At 36.8% G+C, this 28,000-nt stretch overlaps 1 protein-coding gene across 1 annotated transcript; it reads right to left on the reverse strand.

Moving 5' to 3' along the window:
• Window positions 1–149: 149 nt before the first annotated feature.
• Window positions 150–28,000, reverse strand: LOC143231126 (uncharacterized). Its single transcript, XM_076465750.1, has 5 exons — window positions 27,872–28,000; window positions 16,782–17,052; window positions 11,569–11,733; window positions 7,423–7,677; window positions 150–456 (listed from the first exon to the last, which is right to left on the reverse strand). The coding sequence occupies exons 2-5, from the start codon at window positions 17,010–17,012 to the stop codon at window positions 379–381; spliced, it is 729 nt and encodes a 242-aa protein (XP_076321865.1). The 5' UTR covers window positions 17,013–17,052; window positions 27,872–28,000; the 3' UTR covers window positions 150–378.

Raw genomic sequence — 28,000 nt, forward strand, 5'->3', positions numbered from 1 at the left:
GTGTATGTAATCTATATTACCATGAGTTAAATATATCTCTTAAAAATAAAAACAAAATCTAGCAATATTAAAACACGTTTGCCGGTATGCTAGTAGATGGCGCTGATTAGCGAATATACTTCTGTTTTAGTAATGACAGCGACAACAAATTTGTATTGCTTCATCTGTTTATTTCCACTATACAGTAAACTTTATACGAGTTGGGTGTTTGATTAGTATTTATATCTTCTACGTATTACACATTTTAGAAAGATTTAAATAATCAAGTTTTTTTGGTTTTTTTTTTTTTTTGCTTTTATTCGGACTAGAAAATTCTACGTAGACTGATGTCCACGAGACACAACTCAAAGTTGTATTCGAGGTTCCAAGATAAAAGGTTTATTGGAGCAGTATTGTCATACCTGGTTCTACGAGAAGCTTTTGCGGGGAAGGAACACACACGTTGTCGTACACAACCTGGAAACATACGTAAATAAACACCTTATATTGTGCATTTGTTTTCTCACTTAACCGAAAAACACACACAAATATCTTACATGCACGTAATTTGTAATACCTTTATTTCGCAGGAATCAGTGTTATTCACAACGATATAGAAACTAGCACAGATTTTACACAATTAATCTACTAAAAATGATGTTACCAGCTCTTCACCATTCACTTAGAATGAACCATTGAGTTAGGGAGTAACAACACGTGTTATAACATTTTCGCACATTCACTGGCTACTGTTCAGAAATAACTGTTGGATAAAAATTAAAAAAAAAAACTTTATTAAAATGTGTATTAAGTTTAGTTTAATAAAAACTAATTAATTTACAATAATTATACAAACTGCGCCCACGAAGTTCGAGCACGTGCTTCACCTAACGCTCGTCACTGTTTTGTTTGTTTGCGCGAAATTAAAAAACAAAGCTACTCAAGGGCTATCTGCGCTAGCCGTCCCTAATTTAGCAGTGTAAGACAAGAGAGAAGGCAGCTAGTCACCACCACCCACCGTCAATTCTTGGGCTACTCTTTTTATCAATGAATAGTGAGATGACCGTCCATTATAACGCCCCCACGGCTGAAAGGTCGAGCATGTTTGGTGTGATCCTCATTTTCGAAGCATTAAGATTTTCTTGAAACGATAGTAGAGCATGACTTAGTGAATGTGAACAGTTACTTTTTACGTATTTAATATGAATACAATATACATATTATATAGTTTTTAATAAAATAAGTGAAATATATAAATTATTGACCGGTGATAATGTTCACCGAGCCTTTCCCTATCCGAGAGAACCCAGTGGGTCAGCGGTAAGCTTGAAGACTTATAACGTTAACATTTGGGGTTGGATACCCACCTCGAAGGTCAAGCCCTGCTAGTGTCAGACATGAGCAGCCCGAGAACAGCATTAACTTTATCTAGTCTATCAATTAAAGTCAGGAATGTGGACACTCAGCCAGTGGCAAGACTGAAGGCTTAGTACTAAAAACCGGATTTCGATATCCGTAGAGGGCAGAATACAAATATACTATTATGCAGCTTTGCGCTTAGTAACAAGCAAGAAATCATTTTAAGGATTCTGCATTATATAAATACAAATTACATAAAGAACCTTCGAACAAATTAATAAAACAGTTTCTATAAATAAATGTTGATAATTCGAATCTCAAAACAAAAAATATCTATCTATTTAATAGCTTACAAATGATGTAGTTTATTAATACATTCTTATGAACAAGATGGAATATCCACAGTAATAAAGTCAAATACGACCGACTGTTAGAATGTAATATTGAACTGATCATATTTTAAACTAAAATCACTAGGGTTGCAAGTTTTGGTTTGCGTCACAAGCGATGAATTTGACTTATTAGATTGAGCAACGGTACATTGTTATAGACAGAAGAGATTACCGACCCGATTCGAGATAGTACGATAAGCTAAAAAAACACGAGGCTCACTGAGAGCGCCTCACCCACTTCCACACTTAGATACGCGATTTATTACAGGATAAGGTCTGAGGTTCTGTTAAGACGTTCATAGCTTTTATTAAGCAGTTATCGAGGGTTTATTTTGTGCATTCCTCTTTATAAGAAATAAAAATGTATTAACAATTGCAGGTGAGATTCATTTAAAAAAAATAGAATAAATTTGATAACATTACTTACGTGGTTGTGTAAAGTCGGTTGGAATAATGAAACCGTAGAAACTTTTATAAATAATTAAAGTTGAAAAAGTAAAGTGAAATATGATGAAATGACGTTGATTTATATAAAACTAAAAATTATAACCACGATGAAGCTTTAATTTAAAAATTGGATAAACTTTAATTTTATTTTTGAATATTAATATATTTAATTCATACAAGAAGTACATATTTGTACATTTGATTATATAGCATTCAAATTATCTTCAATTGAGAAACCTTTTGTGTGCTTTTGTTGTAGATTCTCAGTAAAATATGTAGTTGAGAATGATCTTAAGTCACGAAAATGGTTGAAAAAATTAATTAAAGGAAAGAAAAAATAGAAAAGCCTGATATTCCAGCGTTTTGTTATTTGTACCGACAGGTGGACTTTATGGATAAGGTATGAACAAGATAGGACCTTTTAGAACGAAGATACGACGTTCAGGAACGTAGCAATCAATACAACAAGAAATACATAGCAACTTTCGTTCAAATCGACAGTATCTTTCCTCAAGCTATCTAACCTATAAATAGATCAAAATTACTAATTGATCTGTTAACTTGCTTTATCAATAATTTTAAGTAATTTTTTTTAATTGCTAAGACGTGTTTTAAAAACGACATAGATTGTTTTAAAGTTTTATTCACTTTCTTCAATGAGGACGGTACAACAAATTACAAGTTGGTTTGTGTAACAACTACTCGCACGGCAGACAACTGGACCCGGTCTAATGCGGTTATTGACCACTGGCATTGTTCAGTTTGAGTCTTTCCGTGTCCGAAAAATTCCGGTGGGTCAACAGTAACCTTGAGAGCTTACAAGGTTAACATTTGGGGTTCGATACCCACTGATAACATAGACTTGTGGGCATATACTATCATGTTGTTCATATAGTATCTTTGTTCCCGAAAATACAATTACAGTTGTTAACACACAACTGTAGTTGTATTTGTTCATCTTACTTTTCTCAGTTGAAAACGAAACAAAAACTTTTCAGGCTTATGTTATCACAACATAATGTGGAAAATTAATATAATTTTAATAAGAAATCGGTTATTTGGCCAGCGTATAGGTGGCGTTTAAATTCTGTTTCCGAGGCCTAAAATAATGATTCCAGTTACGAGATATGGGGAAGTTTGCCTCAACCCCCTAAATACCAATAAACAAAAAACATAGAAACTATGATTTCCAGTCTATCTGCTACAAATGAAAGAATATTTTAACAAGATATTTATGCCATTTGGATGAAATATACAAAATAAAAAAACACTATTTAAAATAAGAAAGCAAACAAGGTTAATTCTATTAACCGCAAACTGTAAATGATTTTTTTAAAAAAATGGTATTATTTTGCTATTTACATTCAAGCTTGGCACATCATCTGGGATATCAATACTTTTATTATTAAATCTTTTGAGAACCGATGCTCCGGACGACGAATGTTTCAGTAGATTTGTATCTATTTCCTTGCTGACGTTACCTAGTGATGTACGTATCTGCTAATGCTAATATTTGAAATTACAGGGGCAAGCAACGGAATGACAAATGGGATAGAAACTGATTCTTTGTAAAGTAGATTTTAGAGCGAGATTGGTTAACTAACACCACCTGCTGTAATCCTAAATGATGTGTCAGTTAGGAATGGATAACTATACGTACTAATTAGTAACATATTCTAAGGAGACGACAGTGAAGGTTTTTGTAAAGTTGGATGATTGGTTTGTTTTGAATTTCGCGCAAAGCTACACGAGAACTATCTGCGCTAGTCATACCTAATTTAGCAGTGTAAGACTAGAGGAAAGGTAGCTAGTCAACATCAGCCACCGCTAATTCTTGGGCTACTCTTACTAACGAATAGTTGGATTAACCGTCACATTATAACGCCCCCGTGGCTGAAAGAGCGAGTATGTTTGGTGTGATGGGGACTTGAACCCGCGACCTTCGGATTATGAGGGCCTAGGAAAGTTGCACAAAGAGCTTTCTGCTCTATCTACCACGGGTATCGAAACCCGGTTTCTAGTGGTAGAAGTCCACGGACTTATCAATGTGCCGCTAGGGGTAAATGGTTTGGTTTTTGGAATTTCGCACAAAGCTAAGGGCTATCCTAGCCGTCCCTAATTTAGCAGTGTAAGACTAGAGGGAAGGCAGGTCACCACCCACCGCCAACTCTTGGGCTACTCTTTTACCAACGAATAGTGGGATTGACCGACATTATAACGCCCCCACGGCTGGGAGGGCAGCATGTTTAGCGCGACTGCTTAACGCAAGGCCATGCCGGGCCTTAGGGGTAAATGCATTAGCTAAAGGACGTTTAATAGGGTGTGGGACACGTTAGCTGAAAAGTAAAAGGGTGTATCAGAGGTATTTGGATGTATTAGATCGAAAACGAAAACTATGTAATAGGAATTTGGGTGTGTTAAATAAAATTTGAAAGGTGTTTAAAATGGATTGGAATGCGTTAGAGATCACAAAAAATCTCCAGAGTATTAATAATGTTTGTTATCTCGTTTAATTCGAGAAAAAGACTTTACATCTGCAGTTTATATATGCCACAAGTTAAATATCAAATACAGAACTTAATTATATCCTTTGTTAGCATTAAAACTCTCGAGTTTGTTTGTTTTGACAATGTTTGCTTAAATACGGCACCAGATATGAATTGCCTTTCTGGAGAAAGTTATTGTTAGCGATAAATGTATATTCTCTTGGGCCTTACGGAGATTACTCTATGAAAGCTTGAGAACAGAAAGGAAATTTGGAAAAAAAGAAGAAAAAAAAAACTTGTTCCACTAAATTAAAATAAAATTGGAAACTTTCATCTATTATTTAAAATTATTGTTATTTACTACGAAGTGATTATAAAATTAGAAGGCTTTTAACGATGCACATTGTAAAGATGTGAACTTTAGAAATAGCTTTAACATGTTTTCAGGAAAGGCCTCTTGTTAGTAACTTTACTAGCTAAATAAGTTATTGATTTGTGTTCAGCAGTTGCGAGACATTACATTTTACATCGATATAAGCAGTTAATTTTTTTTTACTTTATAATATGCATAATACATTCAAATTAATTTAGTTTGACAGAAAAAAACAACCAAAAACGAAACACTGAATTCAGAAAGGATTTATGGAAAACTCACGAATTTAATTATGTTGTTCAAGCCTTGTTTTCACAAAAAGGTGCACGCTACGAACTGGTTTGTTTGTTTGTTTAGCGCGTAAGGCGTGCGACTCGTTAAACATGCTCGCCCTCCAGCCGTGGGGGTGTATAATGTGACGGTCAATCCCACTATTCGTTGGTAAAGAGTAGCCCAAGAGTTGGCGGTGGGTGGTGATGACTTTTAGTCTTACACTGCAAATTTAACTGAGTAGCTTTCGAAATTCAAAACAAACAAACAAATGAATTTAACTGATAATGGACATGAATCAAATGGAGTAATTATTCTAGACTTTGAAAACTGTATTCCATAACTTATCATGAAATTGCATGTTTATCAAAAAATATTTCAGAATTAAGTACACAGTTAGGCTTAAGGTGGAAGACCTACATTTGAAGAATCAAAAAATGGCCTTATTACTTATGAGTAATGGATCATATCAGGTAACTAGAAGAGTTGATGTGCCTTTATTTCTGCAAAGTTTTATTACGACAACAATTTACATAGTTAAAAGATATTCTAAGTTGTATTCACGACTTTCGAGAAATGACAAGTTGATTTCGCAATGATAACAAGTATTGAACTACTAATTAAATCATTCCAGTTCAAAATACCAGTTCGTCTGACATTGGAGAGCGACAACTCGTTTGAAGATTTGATTATCGTATTCGATTCATATTTTGTAGCTACTTAAGACTACATTTTTCAAACTGCTATTTCAGAATCGGTAAATAGATTCTAACCGTGACAGATTTTAAATATTTTTGTAATAATGTGACGTACTGAAAATGTTTACTGACCAATATATGTTATTTCTTATACATAAAATACGAATATGGGTTCCGAGTAATATTGAAACGGTTATTTCCAAAGTAAGTTGGATTGGTAATGTCGAAAATAAAGTAGCATTTGAAATTTTAGTTTCAAACATGCCAAAGCACGAATGTCCGACATAAAATACAACATGCCAAGGAAAAGTTACATCTAAAAATTATGTGTTTATTTGGTGTAGTTGTAGAAAAGGCAATGGACGTTCTTATCTTTACTAAAACAGTTGACCACGTGAATTGTGATGTACATGTTTGAAGTTTCAAAACCATATACTAAAATAACCAGGTAGATATTTGGAGTGACCAGTCCTCTTATTTTTTTATTTAGAAGGTGAATCAGGCGGTGAAGAAATCTTTTAACTTTATAAGTCCGCTGCTTTACATCTAAGTCACAAGGGGGTTCCATAAGAGAAGCATCTTAAATCTGTTCCATTATTTCTTTGTTTAATTTAAATTGCAATAAACAAAAAATAAAAAGCCCAGACGTTGAAAGATTAGGGTAGATAAACCAAGATATGAGTTTGAGATTACGATTGTATCCTTGTTGAAAGAGGTATCCAAAGAAGTTTAATGTATACAGCGATGGGGATAAATATTTTATTAAGTTCATTTTCTGTTCTAAGTAGATGTGGGTACTAATGTTTATAGCTTTAGACTAGCAATAAACAGAGTCACTGAGAGCCATCAGGGGTTCTGGAGAAGAATTATCGTGTATGTGCTCCCCTTCCACACACGAACACTTTTATATGAACTAACACAAGTGATTAATGTTTGATTAAACATTCCGTACTGATTTAATAAATTCAATACACATTTTCTTTTATCGCACTCTGGTAGGAAGTGAGCCCAGGGATATATTCCAGGCCTCTCGATGGTCTTACCAACGACTGTTTGCCACTGATTCTGAAAATCCAATTAAATCTAAAGAGACCGAAATGAGATACTAATTGGTAAACGACATAGGTTTTATTAATGAGGCTATTGAAGGTATATTCCTGGGTGATTATTTTTACTATTTTTCTGAGGTTTTTTCATCTTCTATGAATTTCAATTGTCACGCATTATAAGATATAAATTCATTACAATGATACGAGCCTCCCATTGAATCTTAGAGCTTATAACAAAAATTAAGCGATACCCGCAGCAAGCATATCGCAGACAACTAACAAACAAATAATTTGCAAAACAGTAAAAAACCAAAAACACACTTTCAGTAGTGCTTATTAAATATTTAATTAAATAAGGTTCGATATTACCCTTTCTTCTCTATCTAGAATTCGTATTTTCCAAAGTCCAGAAACGTCTGGTATTCCTTCCACAATGGAACATTGGAGAAGTTGCGAGTAACGTAGTTTAATCATACTTGAAACCGCTGGTAGCGACATCATACGGCTATACTTGATACTGGCTTGCTGAAGAACATCTTCTACACTCATTAGTGGTGATAAGGAAACAGTGACGTCAAAGAGAGAAGACCCATGGTCCGTTAGCATTTGAACACGTACTCCAGCCTGTAGTTAAAAAACCACGATGTTAATATTAACATTTAACTCAGATATGTTACGTCGTCAAGTTACCAAAGATTAAGTTAGTTCTGTTACGTTGTCAACTTACTGGATCGGAAATGCCTTTCTTCATGGCATAGTAATAAATTAGTGTAAAATTCTGAAGTGAAACGAAGTATTTAAAATTAATTACTCAGATAAAATCAACTAAAAACTGGACAATTAAAACAACAATTATAACAAGATGAATAAAAAACAATATTTATTACACTAAGAAGCTAACAAGCTTAGTTTACAAATAAAAATATAGTCTCCACTTTAAATATATAAAACAACGATAAAAAAATACCAAGTGAAACAAACCAAAAGAAATATCATTTCACAGAAAATTAATATTTATTATACTACAACAACAATAAAAAAAGTTTGACATATTTGCAAGGCCTAAGTCAGAAACTGACATGTTTATAATGCCCAACTCAAAAGTACGACAAAAGCCTTAGAAATAAATGTAAACGGATTTAAGTTGTTTGTTTGTTTGTTTTTTGGAATTTCGCACAAAGCTACTCAAGGGCTATCTGTGCTAGCCGTCCCTAATTTAGCAGTGTAAGACTAGAGGGAAGGCAGCTAGTCATCACCACCCACCACCAACTCTTGGGCTACTCTTTTACCAACGAATAGTGGGATTGATCGTAACTCCATACGCCCCCACGGCTGGGAGGGCGAGCATGTTTAGCGCGACTCGGGCGCGAACCCGCGACCCTCGGATTACGAGTCGCACGCCTTACGCGCTTGGCCATGACAGGCCGGATTTAAGTCAAAAGCACGTTTACAACAATATATTTACAAGGCCTAAGTGAAAAGCACGTTTAACCGTTTCCACGATGACTTATTGTTTTCGCCAGTTTTTACCTTTCTAAATGACGAGATTCTGACGTTTGAACTGTGTACGGTTTTAGTCAAAAAGAACATATTGTAAAAAGAGCAATAGACAATGAAGGTTCTATACACGACCTGTTCAGTGGTAGTTACTTGTATAGTTTTCCAGAATATCCTTATGAACCACATAGCACAATCAACGCCTTAATGAACTGAAGTTCTTACGTCGTATTAACTCCAAACTGTAGGTTTTCAACTATGTATTTATTTCGAAATATTGGCTGTTAATATGACTAGACCAAATGATTTGTTTGTTTGTTTTGGAATTTCGCACAAAGCTACTCGAGGGCTATCTGTGCTAGCCATCCCTAATTTAGCAGTGTAAGACTAGAGGGAAGGCAGCTAGTCATCACCACCCACCGCCAACTCTTGGGCTACTCTTTAACCAACGAAAAGTGGGATTGACCGTCACATTATAACGCCCCACGGCTGGGAGGGCGAGCATGTTTAGCGCGACGCGGGCGCGAACCCGCGACCCTCGGATTACGAGTCGCGCGCCTTACGCGCTTGGCCATGCCGGGCCCCACCTGTCCATGATCCTGGAAATATTTTTAAGCCTAAAAGAAATTGAAAACATTCTAATATTATAATTTTTATGAGTAGAAATTTTCGATAGATCTCAATTTAAAGAGTTTCCTATGCATATGTGTATCAAACGACTTCTCATTACCGCAATGCTTTCATGTTTGTTTGTTTTTCACTAGTTGATATTGGAATAAAGAAACTGAAGTTCTTTATTAGTTTTTGTGTATCTTTGTGTGCGATTGCCGAAAAACGGTTACATTGATAATGAATTTAAATTGATGTTGTATTATTTTTATGTGTTTCAAAATACAAGAAGCACAACAATGAAAGTTTAGCTTTTCATGTTGAGCAACTGTTGTTGTGAAAATATATTTAACTACTAGCGTTTAACAAATACGTAACAGTAATCCATGATATATAATTCATTGTTTTACAGTTCTCATTTAACCAACGATTAAGAATTAATGTAGTCAATAGTTTTGACGCTAATTAATTACGTTATATATCTTAGTGTGCTCGGCATGGCCGAGCGCGTTAGGCGTGCGACTCATAATCCGAGGGTCGCGGGTTCGCATCCCAGTCGCGCTAAACATGCCCGCCCTTTCAGCCGTGGGGGCATTATAATGTTACGGTCAATCCCACTATTCGTTGGTACAAGAGTAGCCCAAGAGTTGGCGGTGGGTGGTGATGACTAGCTACTTTCCCTCTAGTCTTACACTGCAAAATTAGGGACGGCTCAGGTTTCTCCTCCTGGTTGGGGGTTGTGCAGTAGGCTAACAATTTACTCACTTAAAAAACCAGCTTGTTAATGAATCCGCAAGCGATCATGGAATCGGCCCTATGTTCCTTCATGGAATCTTAGTGCAGTTAATGTAATTAACTCTAAACTTACACATGGTCCATATGAACCTTACGAACTGTTTTTTAAACACTCCTAAATTATGTACGCAATAAAGCGTTATTTCAAAGTTCTTTACTTTATTGGTTAAAAGGTCCCTAATAATTAATATTGTAAAATCTTCACAAATTATTACGGATCCTCTATGTATTTTACATAGGCGAGATATCTCGTTTTATTTGTCCATTCTTTACGTCATGTGTTGTAATAGACAACACATTACTCACAGTGCTACAGTGTGGATTCCTTCTGTAGTAAACAATATAAAACCAGGTCAGTAATTTGAGGATGCCCCAATCCTTGGTAGAGTAAAATGGATACTGCTTCTTGGAAAGTTTAAACAACAATATTAGCATATTATACGCATCTGTGCTTTCACAGAATTCAGAACTGAAGATTTTCTATTGATAAGTGCTCGTTTTGCTTTTCTATTCAATTAAAGGATAGCTCTCTTTCAGGTGCGGTTTATTTATCCAAAGGTTTGCTAAAATCTCAACCGTTTACTGGCTGTTACACTGAATACTAAGAAATGACCAATTTCAAGCCAAATTTGAGTATCGACAACATTGGATATGAGGAGAAAGTTTTGTATCAGAAACTAGGAGATCACATCAGTTTCTGGTATTGTTATTATTAAGTTTCCCCATAAATTATAATGAAATTCTCCAAGAAAATAATTTCTTAGAACGTTAGAATCTACTGTTAGGAAAAAGGTAAGTTTCATTATCTTATGAAAAGGTTATACACTTGTTTAGACATACTCTTTCAAACTTTGTAATATCAGATTAGGTGAAACTGTTTCATTAAGACTTGTATAGTAAGGCCCAGCATGGACAGGTGATTAAAGCAGTCGACTCGTAATCCGAGAGTCACGGGTTCGAATCCTTGTCACATTAAACATGCTCGTCCTTTCAGCCGTGGGGGCGTTATAACGTGACGGTTAACCCCACTATTCGTTGGTAAAGGAGTAGCCCAAGAGTTGACGGTGGGTGGTGATGACTAGCAGCCTTCCCTCTAGTCTTACACTGCTAAATTAGAGACGGCTAGCGCATATATCCCTTATGTAGCTTTGCGCATGCGCACATTTTTATAAATGCATAAGTTATGGATACTAGAAGAATAAATGGGCAGAAGCCATACATTACAGGGTAAGTAAAGCACCTCAGAATCTACTAATGTACAGTTGTTAAATGTACACTGATAAATTAGGGACAGCTAACGCAGAGAGCCCTCGTGTCGCTATGCCTCTGTCGGACCTAAATTTAGATGCATCACAGTTCGCTGACGTGTAGCAGTCTGGAAAAGTGCGCGAAATTCAAATCAAACCAACAAATTTATTCAAGCTCGTGGATATGAAACAAAGAGAATAGGAACATGTAAAAACGAACTGTGCTACGTCAACGTTACGTCATCAGTTCTCTCGTTTTTGAGCATTCCGTTGAATAAAAAAATTCTCTATTTGATATCGAATGATATTTTGTTAATAAGTACTATTGAAGAACATTATATATGAACAACTGAGTTTTCTAAGTTACCGGCGGTGGCGCTGTCCTTAACTGAGAAAAAAACGTGTTGTCCGGTCGTCTCAGTAGCTGTCGAAAAGGCCTCAGACGAAATGATGGAGGAGGAACTGGAAGAAGATGACCATGTTTGGAGGTAAATAAGTTTTCCGAAGTTGAAATATCTTCTTGACGTGACCCCTGCAAGGGAAATAACATTTACAACCAGTATCTGCTTTATAACAACACTGTTTTTCTTTCTTTCAAATACTGCTTGAATTGACAGTTAACTTTCACTTTTTATACAGTCATAGTCATAAGTTAACAATTTGGTCACACCTAAAATCATTCACTTGTTACACAGCATCAGTAATAGTTTTTATTTATTTACTTGTTAAGTTTTAGTTATATTCCAATTCATTCATTTAGTTATATTTTAGTTCATCCACTTACTGACCAACATACCAGTTTCATAAGCAGCATATAACTATTGGAATTAAAAAAGTTTTGAAAATATTTAAGAAGAGAAACGTTTTCTTCAAATTAAACGCGCTTTGAATTTGAATTCATGTATTTTGGATTTTAGGTGGTGGATAAAAGCTGTCGGTAAAAATAATGGAAACTAATTAGAAAATGGCGTAAAAACGTTCGGGTATCGTCTCACGATTCTTTGTTTTGTGGGCTGGGCGTGACATAGTAAGTAGGTTATTTGGACTTTAAATCTATGTGTTCACGGCTCGAGTCTCATTGGTCTGTTCTATAAGAGTTTAGGTCAAATCTGTTCGATCATACAGTGATAACGGGAGAGTTGGCGGTGAGTTTTGTTGTTTTTTTTTAATTTTGCGCAAAGCTACTCGAGGGCTATCTGCAATAGTCGTTCCTAATTTAGCAGTGTAAGACTAGAGGGAAAGCAGTTAGTCATCACCATCCACCGCCAACTCTTGGGCTATTCTTTTACCAATAGTGGGATTGACCGTAACATTATAACGCCCCCACGGCTGAATGGGCTAGCATGTTTGGTGCGACCAGGATTCGAACCCGCGACCCTCAGATTACGAGTCGAACACCTTAACCTACCTGCGGTCCCGCGGTGGTGAGTAATGTTGACTAGTTGCCTTCCCATTAATCTTTCAGCTCAATATTAGGGTCAGCTCTGCGCATAGAGCTTTGTGCAGTTTTGGGCAAACTTGCAAACCTTGTTTTAAAACTAGAACATTTCGGTGAAAGACAGCTGTGATAAGGGGGAGTAGCATCGGGTCTATCACAATACAATTACGGGGCTCGTATGTGATTAAATCGTTCAAATCACAACTGTTGTCGCATCGATTTGAGGATATTGTATAACATTACAGCTGTTGTCACAATGATCGAAAGAAGGGACCTGCTGAAGAAAGGCGTGTTAAGAAGGATGGTAATGCTGATTAAGGGTGAAGGTCCATTTTTGAAAGTAATGTTAAGGTATTGTATTTTAGCATCACGTAAATATTCATTCCGAAAGTAGGGTTGAAACTCGGAGAAAGCTAAACTTGTTAATGAATTATATAAACTTACGAGTGCATGGATGACGGTTTTCCCCATAAGTGATAAATTGTTACCTAATTAAAACAAGTAAAGCGGTGCTGACCTTTTACCTAATTAAAATTACTAATGGAAACCATAATTGATACATGTATTCTCCTGAAGACAGGAAGATAGAATCTCCTTAAATGAACTACAGCCTAACGTTGGAAGTAAATACAGTTTCAAACTTCCCAGGAGTCTACAATATTCAGTTTGGTTTCTTCGTCACAGTTTGATAATTTATCAATAAACAATCCGATCTTCGATATCTTAATTGTTTGTTTCGAACATTTGTTTAAAGCTAACCTAAATAGTTGCTTTTGACGTTGCACTGATAGACTAGTCGCTAGTGAGATTTACCCGTCACTTATTTCAAGGAATCCGTATCCCCGCATTGTGGAGGAAGATTTTGTTACAACGGGACGAGAGCCACGCACCCTCACGTTCGCAACCCGGGTACGTCAAGCACGAGTCACGTTCGACTAACATACTGTGATTCTCTGAATTTTAGTTTGTGTGTGTGCGTGCGGTCCCTATATTCTCTAGCAAGTTCTAAAAATCCTAATGAGAGATGACATATTTTGTAAGCAAAAAGTCTTAGAGTCCATTTCTTTCAATCCTCAGGTGCGACAACGGTAAATTTGCGGATTTGCAACGCAAACATCAAGGGTTCTATTCCCCTTGGTGGACACAGCAGATAGCCCGATGTGGTTTTGCTACATGAAGACACACAGACACACACACCGTTTCTTCCAAATAAAGAATTAATTTCTTGGCCATTAAACTTGGTAGCAAGAATAACTATGAAAGTAAAATAAAATTCCGCACGAGCATATATTCAGAAAAAAAGTTCCTTTAATGTATGTGATGTTTACCTTTATCTTTTATAGTGCTTGATCCAAGCTTGTTTCTCGACAGGATCATAACGTGAGAATTTAATGACAAAAGTATACAGTCAAACTGAATCGTAGAAATAAAAACACTGGGTCTCGCTCTCACCGTTGAAATGATTAAATAGGTTTTATTGTGCAGAAAGTTTCACAATAATTCGTGTGCTCTGAATCCGGAAACGTTATCCATTTTTCTCCATCACATACAGACTTTTCACAAAACGTCATATGTACTTTAACATAAGCGAGCCATTTTCGTTGAAATTGGATCACATTTTGTTATGCATAAAATGTTGATAACTACTGACTCTAGATTTCTCTAGACCTATCGCGACGCTAATCTTATCGATCGTTCCAGGACCCAAACACAACACAATAAAAAATGTTCATTGTGGTAAAGAAACAATAATGGATGTAAGTAAAGTCTTTTTTTTTTCATTTTTGTATGATTGTTTTTTACGAGCATTAACGGATCTAAGGGCAAAATATTCCATAGGAACCACAAAATATTATACAGGTGAAGTGGATCTTCCCCTATGTGATACAGCGGTAAGACTTAAAACTTACAACACAGATAGCCAGCCCATTGTGCTGCTTTGTACTTGATAATAAACTTCCATTTAAACGCCCCCTAGGGGCCGGCATGGCCAAGCGCATTAAGGCGTGCGACTCGTAATCTGAGGGTCGCGGGTTCGCATCCGCGTCGTGCCAAACATGCTCGCCCTCCCAGCCTTGGGGGCGTTATAATGTGACGGTCAATTCCACTATTCGTTGGTAAAAGAGTAGCCCAAGAGTTGGCGGTGGGTGGTGATGACTAGCTGCCTTCCCTCTAGTCTTACACTGCTAAATTAGGGACGGCTAGCACAGATAGCCCTCGAGTAGCTTTGTGCAAAATTCCAAAAACCAAACCAAACTAAACGCCCCCTTAAGCCTGTTTCGTTTTAGCGTAACGTATTAGGCATTTTAAACAACAACAGTGCCATGTGAAGCTATGAAAGCTGATAGTTAATATTAGACCTTTTCCAAACATTGTTACCCTGCAGTAATAGAGACTGTCATGTGCTCATAAAAAAAATAAATTCACGTGTACGCCTCCTAATGCTCATTTGGTTTATTTGAAGTTAAGCACAAAACTACGCAATAGACCATTTGCACTCTGCCTACCTCGGGTATCGAAACCCGGTTTTTAAGTTCACAAACATCGTACATTTGCTAAAAATAAACTCATAAGTACATTCCGCATACAATCTTAAACATAAAGTATGAGAAAAACCCATATCGTTGGTCCAAACTTTAAAATACAGATATAACTTGGAAACTTGAAACACCCAAACAATTGTGTACCTTCTCAATAAAAAAAAAAACACACGATATTTTTGTGGGTTTTTTTTCCAAATGCAGGCATTCTTTCAAAATATCCATTATAAAATAGAAAAACAATTTTATAATTACCATAATAGAGCCTATTTTTCGTTTAGTTTTTACATCATTTTAAATCGTTTTATTTCTAGATTAGAAAAAAAAAAAGGATTCTTAATACTCTCGGTACCAGTTATCTTTTACCACACCGTTTTGTCTATACGTTTCTGAGAGCTTACACTCAAGGACATCGAGTAATACATTTTTGTTTTCCTTAAATCAGTTTAGGCTATACCCTTAAATAGCTCGTGATGTTCGTGTGTTGTACTTATAATTCGTTTATTTGAACTTTTATCGAAGAGAGATTAGTTAAGATTTTCTTCGTCAGTAGTGTTTTGTTAATAATATTCAAAGGTCATTTTAAAAAGAATCTTTCGAAACTAGCTTATAAACAGTGCGTCACGTACGGTAATCTTTTTTTTTTTTTCACTCAATTATTTTAGGTTTCGAATAGCAGCTTCTATTTGTGTCGTACGAAAAGAAATACCGCACACATTTCGACTTTTCTTAGTAAGCATATTAACGAACACAGAACAGGGATTTAACAAGGAACGTCAATATGTGTCCACTAATCCCCGACAATATTTTTGTAAGATGACAAATCGTTATTAATTTGAGAAATAGTTAATCCGCGCCTCGTAAAACAGGGGTTATAGAATTCCATTTTAAGAACGCGACTCGAAAAATTTCACGCACGAGCTCTCAAGAACAAATGTTTTTTTTTTTTTAAACTAGCATAAGCACATAAAGAGGACAAATTACATTCAACAACACTACTGATACTGGTGAGCAAATAACTCTTCAAAAACTATAATCTAAATTCGGATGTGGGGTGTTTTCAAACTGAAGTCCCCCTAAGGGGGGAAATCAAAGGTTTTTAAGACCCTTCAGAACTGGATCTAAGTGGGATTGAACGTAACATTATATCGTCCTCACGGCTGAAAGGGCGAGCATGTTTGGTGTGACGGGGATTCGAACCCGCGACCCTCAGACTACAAGTCCAGCACCCTAACCACCTGGCCATGCCGGGGACACGGGATATAGCGAGGAGAGTAAACAATAGACTATGGTAATATGAAAAAAACAACACTAAAGGACAAAAGACAGTAGCTCCAAATTTACTAATGACACCAAGTTGTACATTTAATCATTTTATTTTGTTTTTGCAAGAGGTATCTAGGTTTGAACTACCAATCAGAGAGAAGACAAATAGCCAGTGTCAGCCACCTAAAGTGCTCTTTCAGCCTATACAGGATTGTGTTATTTTCATAATGCGCCTACAGCAGTATTAACAGTTTCACATGGTTAGAGATAAGTAACTAATCATAACGCGTCACTAAGATACATATCATGAAAAAAACCCACAAAGAAACCTTTTACCAAGAAATGCCTCTTCTCGTCAAGATGTCCCTGCAGTTGTCTCAGTAGCGACATCTCTGATACTCCTAGGCTTGAAGCAATGAGCTGGAGTAACTCTTCCAAGTCATCCATGGTGGCGATATCATTGAGGGAACAAGGTTCGCGTATCTTCCATGGTGGTCTCTGGCCCCAGGTCACCACCACACTCGACCACACCAACATCAGAGCTAAAAAGCTTCCATTTCCAGACATGTTATAATCATACGTTTTAGCTGTCCGATCGGAGACTTGTCTAAAGAAATAGAATATTTAAAATTAGTTTTTATAATTTTTCACGATTTCGAATGTTCTGTCGTCAACAGTTATTTAAAGTCTGGACACGATAGTAGGAAATACTACAAGGAGTTGCCACCCCTTGGCACAGCAGCATCTTTGCAGACCCACACCGCTAAAAAACAGGTTTTGATACCTATGGTGGGCAGAGCTCAGATAACTCGTGTTGCTTTGTGCTTAATTCTAAAGAAACAAACAAACTACAAGAGTTGTAACATAGGTTATGTAGACATGTTTTTAATGCACGTAATCTTGTTTAAAGACGAAATTACCCATTCTTGCTAAAGTGAGAACCGGAGAAGTTTATAATGATTTTAAATGCTATTCTAATTGTTTGGTTTGCTTTGAATTTCGCGCAAAGCTACATGAGGGCTATCTGCGCTACCCGTCCCTAATTTAGTAGTGTAAGACCAGAAGGAAGACAGCTAGTCATCACCACCCACCGCCAGCTCTGAGGCTACTCTTACCAACGAATAGTGGGATTGACCATAACATTATAACGCCCCCACGGCTGAAAGGGTGAGCTTGCTTTGTGTGATAGGGATTCGAACCCGCGCTCCTCAGATTACGAGCCTTAACCACCTAGCCATGCCGGGCCTTGTTTGCATGAACTCAAAATACAGTTTGATTGATAAAATTTGAGGTAAAGTTTAAAAACCTAACTGTTTTTATCCCAAACAATTTCTCCTACATCAACGTTTTCTGAATTTAAATTATTTTATGTATAAATAAATGCACACAGTGTAGCGCAACAATGCAAAGATATGTGAAGCACTTTTTTTTTTGTTACAATTCTATAACAGTTTTATTCATAGGTTTCTCGCTATTAACGCCCTCTATTCTAAAATAGAGGATACTAAATGTAATAGTACATATTATACAAATACCAATTTCGTTTGAATATCCTCGCAAAACTATACGAGAGCTATCTGTGCTCAACATCCCTAATTTAGCTGTGAAAGACAAAATTAAAGGCAGCTAGTAATCATCACCCACCACCAAATCTTGGGCTACTCTTTACCGACGAATAGTGGGATGGTCGTAAGTTATAATGCTCCCACGGCTGAAAGGGCGAAAATTTCTGTTTGGAGGGTAAAGACTTCTCATGAATAACCTTCTACGGTTTGTACTGTTTTAGACTAATTAACAAAATTGTTTAAAAACATTAACTGAAAACTACCCCCTAGTGGCACAGCGGCATCTATGCGGACATGCAACGCGAGCAACATGATTTCGATACCCGTGGTGGGAAGACCACAGATAACCTGTTGTGTAGCTTTGTGCTAAAGTAGAAGCAAATTGAGAAAAACAAAATTATTGAATACAGTAGTGTGTTTGTGTTACTTTAGACTAGCAATTCAGTTGTTTGTAGTTAAGCACAAAGCTACACAATGGGTTATCTGTACTCTGCCCACCACGGGTATCGAAATTGGGTTTCCAGCGATGCGAGTTCGTAAACATACTGCTGTGCAACTTGGGGGCAAGGATTTAGAAACTTATGAAATTCATGTAAAATACTAAAAAAGTGTTCAATGAAACATAAAGGTTAAAACATTTTAGGAAACATTTTAGGTTAAAGCTAAACAATTGGTGTTCCGTCTACTGCGAAACCTTCCACCCTCACAACCAATGAATCATAAATCAAATAAAATATAATATTTAGTTGGGCCCGGCATGGCCAAGCGTGTTTAGGCGTGCGACTCGTAATACTGAGGATCGCGGGTTCGCATCCCGGTCACGCCAAACATGCTCGCCCTTTCAGCCGTGGGAGCGTTATAATATGACATTCAATCCCACTATTCGTTGGTAAAAGAGTAGCCCAAGAATTGGCGGTGGGTGGTGATGACTAGCTGCCTTCCCTCTAGTCTTACACTGCTAAATTAGGGACGGCTATCACAGATAGCCCTCGAGTAGCTTTGTGCGAAATTCAAAACAAAAAAAAAAACAAACAATATTTAGTTGAAATGTAGAATAAAACTTTACTACAATATTAAAAATTGTTTTGAAGACGGAGCATCATCTGAAGTAATTTCCGAGTGTTAAATGTTACATGCATTTTTTAATCCAGAAATTCGATTTGCGGGCTCTGTGTTAAAAGGAGAGATCAAATATTTAAATGCACTTCGTAGTTGCGTATTTAGTATTAAAAAAATGGAACTAAAATTATAGACAACCGAGTTTCAGATAGTGTTTCTAGAAACAGATATGAGCTGCCCACGATAAGAGATGTATTACACGCTTCGCTGGGGATCTTCTGCTTCTGGGTTTAGGATTAAAGTGTTGGAAAATCCTTTTAAGGAAAGAAACGTGATTAAGCCTTCCGAAAAACTTTGTTTAAATTACTTCCAGTGAAATGTTTATTTGGAGCATATGAAGATAAGAATGGAACGTGAGGACTTCTTGCTTGGTAAGATAAAAAAACATTTAAATTATTTCGAGAATTACTACGGAAACTCTGGTTTCTTGGAAGCATGTTCGAGAAGCACGATTTGCACACCAAAATACAAAAGGTGTGATTGGGTTGTGGTTTCAATGATTACATCTTCTTAATGGTGTAAATTTAGAATAAATAACATTTCACTCACTTTACGCGTGTATGTGGAAATATACTACTGTTAATTAATGAAGATAATTTTATGGTTACGGAATCTTATGAACGTGTTTTAAGACATAGTAATTCGTTACAATTTTGCCACTTATTATTATATAAACCTCTTGTGTGCATGTGGGTGTTTAAAATCACATTTTTTGGCAAAACGTTTTGGGTGCATCTCCTGTAAAAGTAATTTACATACAAGAAGGTATGAAATTACAGGTTTTGTTTGAATTTGGTGCAAAGCTACAGGAGGGCTATCTGCGCTAGACGTCCCCAGTTTAGCAGTGTAAGACTAGAGGGAAGGCAGCTAGTCATCACCACCCGCCGACAATTCTTGGGCTACTCTTTTACCAACGAATAGTGTGATTGACGCCCTCACGGCTGAAAGAGCGAGCATGGTTGGTATGACGGGGATTATAACCCGCGACCCTCAGATTACGAGTCGAGTGCCTTAATCACTTGGCCATGCCAGGCCAATGAAATTACAACCTTTATTAGAGGTTGTAGAAACTTGTATTGCGATTAAGAAAAACGCTTTGTTGAAAAAATATTCTAGGTCGTTAGATATGCTGACGGGGCAGCATGGCTGATAGAGTTATGTCTACCATTTCGTCTAGGTAATTAACTTGCGCTGCTGGGAAGTTGGTGATAATTGTTACTTATGCGTAGCAACTGTAAAACTTTATTAACTTTGAAACGTAAGAAATAAAGTAACTTTCTGGTGATCTAAACAAAACAAAAAATCGTTTATAATAACCAGTGAAATCAGTATTAAAACACTACCACACTGAGCTTAGTTCATAAACAAAATGTTTCTTTGAGGCACAGCGGTACATCCGCGGATTCACACCGATAAAAACCGGGTTTCGATATCCGTGGTGGGCAGAGCACAGAGAGTACATTGTGTAGCTTTGTGCTTAATTCAAAACAAATGAACGTTCTTCGATGATACGTTTTTCTAATTGTACTACAAATGGTATGTTTCGACATTACAACGTGCTGTCCCGTGTGAACTTCCAAAGGGCACAGAACCGACACATTTTGAGGTAGACTTGTTGTGCATTTTTTTAATAGTGTTCTTTTTTACTCCAGTGTCTGTAACAATAGAAAAGGTGATAATCGTGGAATTGGAAAGTGTATAAACGTAATTGTTGACCCACGAAAGCAAGAGAATCAACAGTAAAAACGCACATGTCGAAGTTTTTACACGAGCCAAAAAAATCCCCAAAAAACAATCAAAATCAAACCAAGAGCCAAACATCGATTTTTCAGAATTTTTAAGCACTGTGATTCTTTTGAAAATGTGTTAATTAGTGTTAGGCTTAAACTTCGACTGAACCGCCCAGTTTAATAGAGGGTTTATTTACTTCTCTTCCCTTCGAACAACTTGGATTCAACAATCGAGAAATGTCTTGAAGGAATGTCGCATTTAACTAACAAATCGATTTTATTTAAGACTTCTGAACTGAGACCAATTAACTGCGCTTCGAGCAACTGAATTTCAACGAATGTTCGAAAAGGAAATCTCTACTAATCTATCGAATTTCAAACTAACCCTTAACCCCCTCCTCCACGGAAAACATAATTAGCGATTTCTAAAAACTAAATTAAAAGACATTCGGGATAAACCGCCAAGAGTTAGAAGTTAATAGCACGTGTAAATTAGCCCTTGCGAACAAACTGCTAAGAAAAAAGACATCGTTTTGATTTCTGTTGCTAATACACTACGCTTTTAATCTCCTGCCCAGCATGGCCAGATGGGTTAAGGCGTTCGACTCGTAATCCGAGGGTTGGCGGTTCGAATCCCCGTGGCATCAAACATGCTCGCCCTTTTAGCCGTGGGGGCGTTATTTATAATGTGACGGTCAATTCCACTGTTCGTTGGTAAAAGAGTAGCCCAAGAGTTGGTGAGTGGTGATGCCTTCTCTCTAGACTTACACGGCTAAATTAGGGACAGCTAGCGCAGAGAGCCCTCATGTAGCTCTGCGCGGAATTCAAATCAAACTTCGTAAACGTTCTATTAAAAAGTACAAAAATGTTTTACTTTTTTGTGACTCATCACTATTTTCAAAATACAGCGAGCTGCGACTAATTTAGATATATTTATTTTTAAGAGCTAATTTTCTCATTAGCGTTATGATTTATATTCACATGGAAAGTGTGTTGAGAAGCGACAAGTTTATTTTAATTACTTCTACAACAAATAAAAATTACAAACTTTTTTTTGTACTGCTCGCTGCCGGTAGGGTCCACGCACAAAGTAATTTTGTGTAAATTTTGAGTAAATATTGTATGTATGAATAACAAATTTTGTTTAATAGAATTAAAGTCTATAAAAATCAGGGACGTCTGGCGTAGTGTTGTTCTAAGTGAAAAGTCAGAGACAAATTGTTTTAGCAGAACCGGGAAGCTGATTCGTTGTTTGGCACGCTAGATATCAGGCCACGCCGGCTCTACAACATATTTTCTCGTGTTAGAATGAGATACTTTATTTTCATCTACGGTGCTGAAATGCATTGTTACGAACAATAAGTTTTTTGTGCGTTTTTTTGCATTCATTTTCTATTTTGAGTCTATGTTTGCTTATAGAGACAACCTTAACCCTAGAATCACTGTCCTCAAATTAATTCGATACTAGATTACATATTTCTTAATTAAAAGGTCTTCGAATCACACGAAATAAAACAAAATTCACTTAGTATTGTATTGGATCGACTGTTCTTTTGGCATTTTATGAATTTCACGCAAAGCTACACGAGAACTATCTTTTCTAGCTGTCTCTAATTTAGCAGTGACAGACTAGATGGAAGGCAGCTAGTGGTCACCACCTGTCACCAACTCTTGGGCTACTCTTTCATCAATCAACTATGGGATTGATCGTTACATTATGACACTCTGACAGCTGAAAGAACGAGCACGTTTGGCGATATTCGAATCCACAACCAGCAGATTGCAAGTGGAGCGCCCTAACAGCAAGGCTATGCCAGACCAAACATGAAAGTGGGTTATTACACCTAACTATTTTGTTTAATTCTTTACACCGATTACTGTTATAAACAACAACAAACAACGAATCTCTCGATACAATTGAATATTCGGGATCCATCGATAGAGATCAACACGCTTCGCGAGATCTAAAGACTTACAATGATAACAAGTGGTAATCGATACCTACATTGATAATAGTCCAGATAGCCCCATCGTGAAGCACTGTGTTTAAAACAATGTTAAAGCGCTCTACTCGTAGCTTGAGGGTCACGGGTTCGAATCCCCGTCACACCAAATATGCTTGCTCTTTCAGCCCTGGGGACATTATAATGTGACGGTCAATCTCACTATTCGTTGGTAAGAGTAGCCCAAGAGCTGGTGGTGGGTGGTGATGACTAGCTGCCATCTCTCTTGTCTTACACTGCTAAATTAGGGGCAGCTAGTGCAAATAGCCCTCGTGCAGCTTTGCGTGAAATTTCTAAACAAGTGTTAACTTTGAGACTTAACGTGCACTATCATAAGATCTGGACATTACATACATTTTGGCCATTTATCAACAAATAACACACATTATTCTTACTGGTCTATTGGCTAAAGTACGTTATATGTAGCATACTGTAGTTATCAGAAATCTCCAATTCTCTGGAATGCTCAGGTTTTGTTTGTTTGTAGGCCTAGTGACCAAAGCAATAATAACGCGTTATCGAGTAAGGACAGGTGGTTCGCAGTTACTGATGGCAGGCAGTGTTGATGACGCCCCAGAGCCCAGACTTACGTCAAACTAGCTCTCCTCACCTTCGTCGGAGCCATTGCTAAGTGATTGGGTGGGAATATTTCATCATACATAACTACAGATCCGAACGGATTTATGTGTTTATTCCCTTTTTTCCTTCTTTTTCCGCACGTAACTTTCCTACTTTGGCAAAAGAAAGTCGTCGTAAAATGGGAGTGATAACTTAGCTGAAAGATAAAACCAGGATGTCTACGCATAATCTACTCTGTATTTACGTGCAGATAAACGTTCTAGCAAATAAACAAACAGTACAATCACAGGCTAAAACTACGTAGACTTCCTCTGACGTCATTTCCGGTCGTTTATTAAACGAACTAAAATAAAATCTTTGGGGAGAAGAAAGAATGAAGTGAGTATACTAAAAACCTAAAGACAGGGTAGGTTCCCGTTGTGGATTAGTCATTATTAAATTCACTTTTGAATATTGTGCTTAATCTATCAATTTTGAAGAAAACAAAAAAGATTCGCATTTGTACTGGACTGTATATTAGTGTAAAATTATAGTATTTTATTTATTAGTCAGTTGGCTTAATTTTATCTCTTGCTCCCCAGAATTGACGTTCCTGTAGACCCAATGTTGAGGTTCCTTGGTGAAACAGCAGCAAGCCTTCGGATTTACAATATTCAAATCAGAGGTTCGATTCCCCTCGGTGGACATAACAGATAGTCTAATGTGGTTTTGCTACAAGAGCCCCCATATACCAACGTTAAAGTTAAAAAAAATATGTCTTAAAACGTCCACTTACGTCTCCTTTCTTTTACCGGATTGAATAAAGTTAAAATATTTCAGAAACATTGTGGAATACGTTTCAAGACGTATCGGAACCTTCAAAGTGCTCTTTAGTTACTTTTCGGTGTACAGATAAAACAGAAGTATGTAGTTTTGTTTCCTACATTTGTGTTTTAGACGTTATGAACAATTCATGAGGAACCGGGCACAGCATGGCCAGGTGGTTAAGGCACTCCACTCGTAATCCGAGAGTTGCGGGTTCGAATCCCCGTCGCACTAAACGTACTCGCCCTTACAGTCGTGGGGGCGTTACAATGTTACAATCAATCCCACTATTTGTTGGTAAAAGAATAGCCCAAGAGTTGGCGGTGGGTGGTGATGACTAGCTGCCTTCCCTCTAGTCTTACACTACTAAATTAGGGACGGCTATCGCAGATAACCCTCGTGTAGCTTTAAGCGAAATTAAAAAAACAAAAACAATCATGAGGAATAATCATAGGATATCTTTGTACAAGATAAATAATTATGGGTTAAAGTAAATGTTAAAATTAGGTATTTTTGTAGAAGACAATCTGAATAAAAATCACGTGTTGCACGTGAACAATGAGAGATTGAGAAATAGGTCACACGAGAAAAGTATGAGATACCTACAACCAATTTCTCCCATAACATTCAATACAGTCACCATGTTGCTCAGCAACCATGCAATCAACTCTTCAAAACAAACATTCTACAACTAACTGACTAACCAGATGATCCTGGTTTGGAACCAAACTTACAAACAAGTAATTATTTCAAACTCATACAGAGAGAAAGTGAATGCAGAAATTCAGTAGAATTACAAAGTTCTATTAAACCCTTTAATGCTCTGATAATGTACTTGTAGTCTTCCCAAGTTAAAACTTTGGGAACACCGCTAGGGGGCGACATTGCCAAAAACAAAACAAACGAATTTCTAATAGAGCGAGAAAAAATTCCTGCAACTTTGATACAGACCTAAATCTACCTCTGAGAATACCCCGAAGAAACCGTATTTCTAGAAACCGAACAAAAGTCGTTATAATACTCTTACTGTCAGTGTGAAGAGAGGAGACAAAACAAAGAAACACGTGCTGCAGAATCGCGCAACACGTGCATCTTAGAGTTCGTTATTTTAAATAGGCTTTCTACTATTTGGAGTTTGTTTTAAGTTGTGTTACACGAGTCTGAGTATAACTTGAAATTTCGCGATGTAGAATAATAATCACTACCAAATTGTAATCTCATCTTCAAGATCGCAAGCATGTAGAACCTTCGGTTACTAGGGTAACACAAGGACATCAAAAACAAATCGGTGCTAGTTGCAGGTCAACAAGGTTTATTAGTTTGTTTCTTTATAATTAAGTACAAACACTACACAATGGGCTATCTGTACTCTGCCCACCAATTTCTTTAGTGTTTTTTTTATTAGATATACGTTACCACCGTGTTTTTAATTGGTTGTTGTTGTACGAGGGTGTTTTATTGGCTAACATTCAAAGTCAGAAGGTATCGTTAAAACCTAATCGTTTAATAAATAAAGCTTAAAAATTCCGGTTAATTTTTTTTCTGATTAAAAAAAAAGTTGTTTTTTTTCCGATCCTTTGTTTAACTATGTTTATTCTTGAGCGCAAAGCTAAATAACAGGCTACATGGGCTCTGACACTACGGCTATCTAAACCCGATTTTTATCGCAATAACCCCGAGATTTACCTTTCAACTACATGAGGGGGTGTTGGTTAGCTAAAAAATAGTTTTAGACAGCTCGAATTACAAAAAAACAAACAAACAGAAAACTAAGGGAAGGGTTCGTAAACAGTATCCTGAAGACAGAAGTTTCGGTTTTTCACAAAATAAAAAAAAAACAAATCAAATGTAAACTTAAAAAAACGAAGCAAATCTCAAATATTTTGGTTTGTTTTTAATGTTATCAATATTTAAGAAGAGGTGCGTTGTTCCATCCTTTGTGTCCATTCTTTTCTTGAATTTGATAAACACTCGACTCATGATTTGGATGCTTTATGATAACTTATTATAATATAATAACGTCTTATGTCGGGGAAGTCACAAGAAGAAAATGAAAAGTACTTTATTTGATGAAGGCTGCCTGGCTTCAAACCTGTGTGTACATCAGGAGACGTACCTTTCATTCCCCCACGTCGTGTTTACGTACCTGTCACAGCAGTAACCGGGTTGGTTGGTTGATTTTGAATTTCGCGCAAAGCTACACGAAGGTATCTACGCCGTCTCTAATGTAGCAGCGTAAGACTAAAAGGAAGGCTGCTAGTCATCACCAACCACCGCCAACTCTTGGGCTACTCTTTTACCAACAAATAGTGGGATTGACCGTTAATTATAACGCCCCCACGGCTGTAAGGGTGAGCATGTTTGGTGCGACGGGGATTCGAACCCGCGACCCTCAGATTACGACTCGAACGCCTTTATCCACCTGGCCATGCCGGGCCATTTAAGAGGCAACGGAACACTACCCTTATCTCCTAGCGTTCACAATTTTGACACGGTAACCAACATCTCATCCGCGGTCCATTTTTAAGAATGGTAAAGAATAAAAGTTCGCATTAAATTGACCTAATAATTTAACATCAATGAATATTACTTTATTAGCATTTAACACTACCAAACTATCTTTTTAGTCAGAGCATATCAGCTTATAGAATGGCTCAATAGGTTCTTCTCTCTCCAAGTACAAAGATTTAGCCCATAGTTCCGTCATTTTTAACCGATTTGAGTTCTAATTATAGTATTGAATACAGAAAGCTTCGATCGATGTATTTGACCTCCCCTAAGATCTCGGTTATTAGTTTACCATAATCCTGTCTAAAAGAATATGAAGTGCCGCGGCTACTGAGGATTCCCTATTGCTGTTTTACGACGATTCTTACGTTTTTATATTGAGGTGTATTGTTTAAATCACTTAACGTTTTGCTAATTATGTTCGTTTTTTGCTCTCTATAATGCGATGTATAACATATGGAAAACCGACAGTTTTCTTATTTTCTTATTTATTTCTTAAATAATTTTCTTATTTTACTTAACAACTTTCTCATTTTTCACTTCGGGAAAAAAACAATATGTACAAAATCGAACCCGACGAAACGGGTTTACTGTAAATTCTTTCACCCGTTCAACAGAACATTTGACGTTTCAAATACGTGTCGAATAAAAAAAACTACGCCGTTGCAAACATGCGATATTCAAGAGTGAAACAATTGTATTTGTTATCGTTACTTATGGTTATTGTTCCTTATTTGTTGTAAAGAGCAAAATTTCTCAATGGGATATTATTTGCTGTACCCACCAGTGGAATCAAAACTCGATATTTAGCGTTATAAGCCTTCAGGTTTACCGCAAAGTCATTGGGGAGCTATTTATTAAAAAAGGAACAGCTGATTTGCTAAATACAAAGTACTTAAATAGAAGTGTGACCAAACATTTTGTTGTTGTTGTGAGGGCGGGGGTCAAAGTTAGAGAAGTACGTTCCATACTTTTACTAGTTTTCCGTTAATAAACTTTGGACAGTTAATATTGATGGGTTGTTAACAACAAATAAAACGTAATAAAAACGTACACCAACCGTCGTTATTTCTCAATTTGATACCTTTAAACTTAACTAAATATTGTGGATTGCTTACCTTCGTCTGCCCAACCTGAATGCTTTAAACAACGAGAAGAGCTAGAAAGTGGTAAGGTAAGCTTTCGTCTTCACTTTATACCTTCTAAATTATAGGTGGCGCACGACTCTCTGAAGACATGCGTACAAG

The sequence above is a fragment of the Tachypleus tridentatus genome, chromosome 10 (genome assembly GCF_004210375.1).
Source record: "Tachypleus tridentatus isolate NWPU-2018 chromosome 10, ASM421037v1, whole genome shotgun sequence".
Classification (NCBI taxonomy): domain Eukaryota; kingdom Metazoa; phylum Arthropoda; class Merostomata; order Xiphosura; family Limulidae; genus Tachypleus; species Tachypleus tridentatus.

Coding starts and splice junctions, on each gene's coding strand:
- LOC143231126 (XM_076465750.1), bottom strand. CDS start 17,012: ATGTCTGGAAATGGAAGCTTTTTAGCTCTGATGTTGGTGTGGTCGAGT. Junction 11,734..16,781: donor ACGAGAAGAGGCATTTCTTG/GTAAAAGGTTTC, acceptor TTTCCCTTGCAG/GGGTCACGTCAAGAAGATAT. Junction 457..7,422: donor TTCTAGATAGAGAAGAAAGG/GTAATATCGAAC, acceptor GTATGTTTCCAG/GTTGTGTACGACAACGTGTG.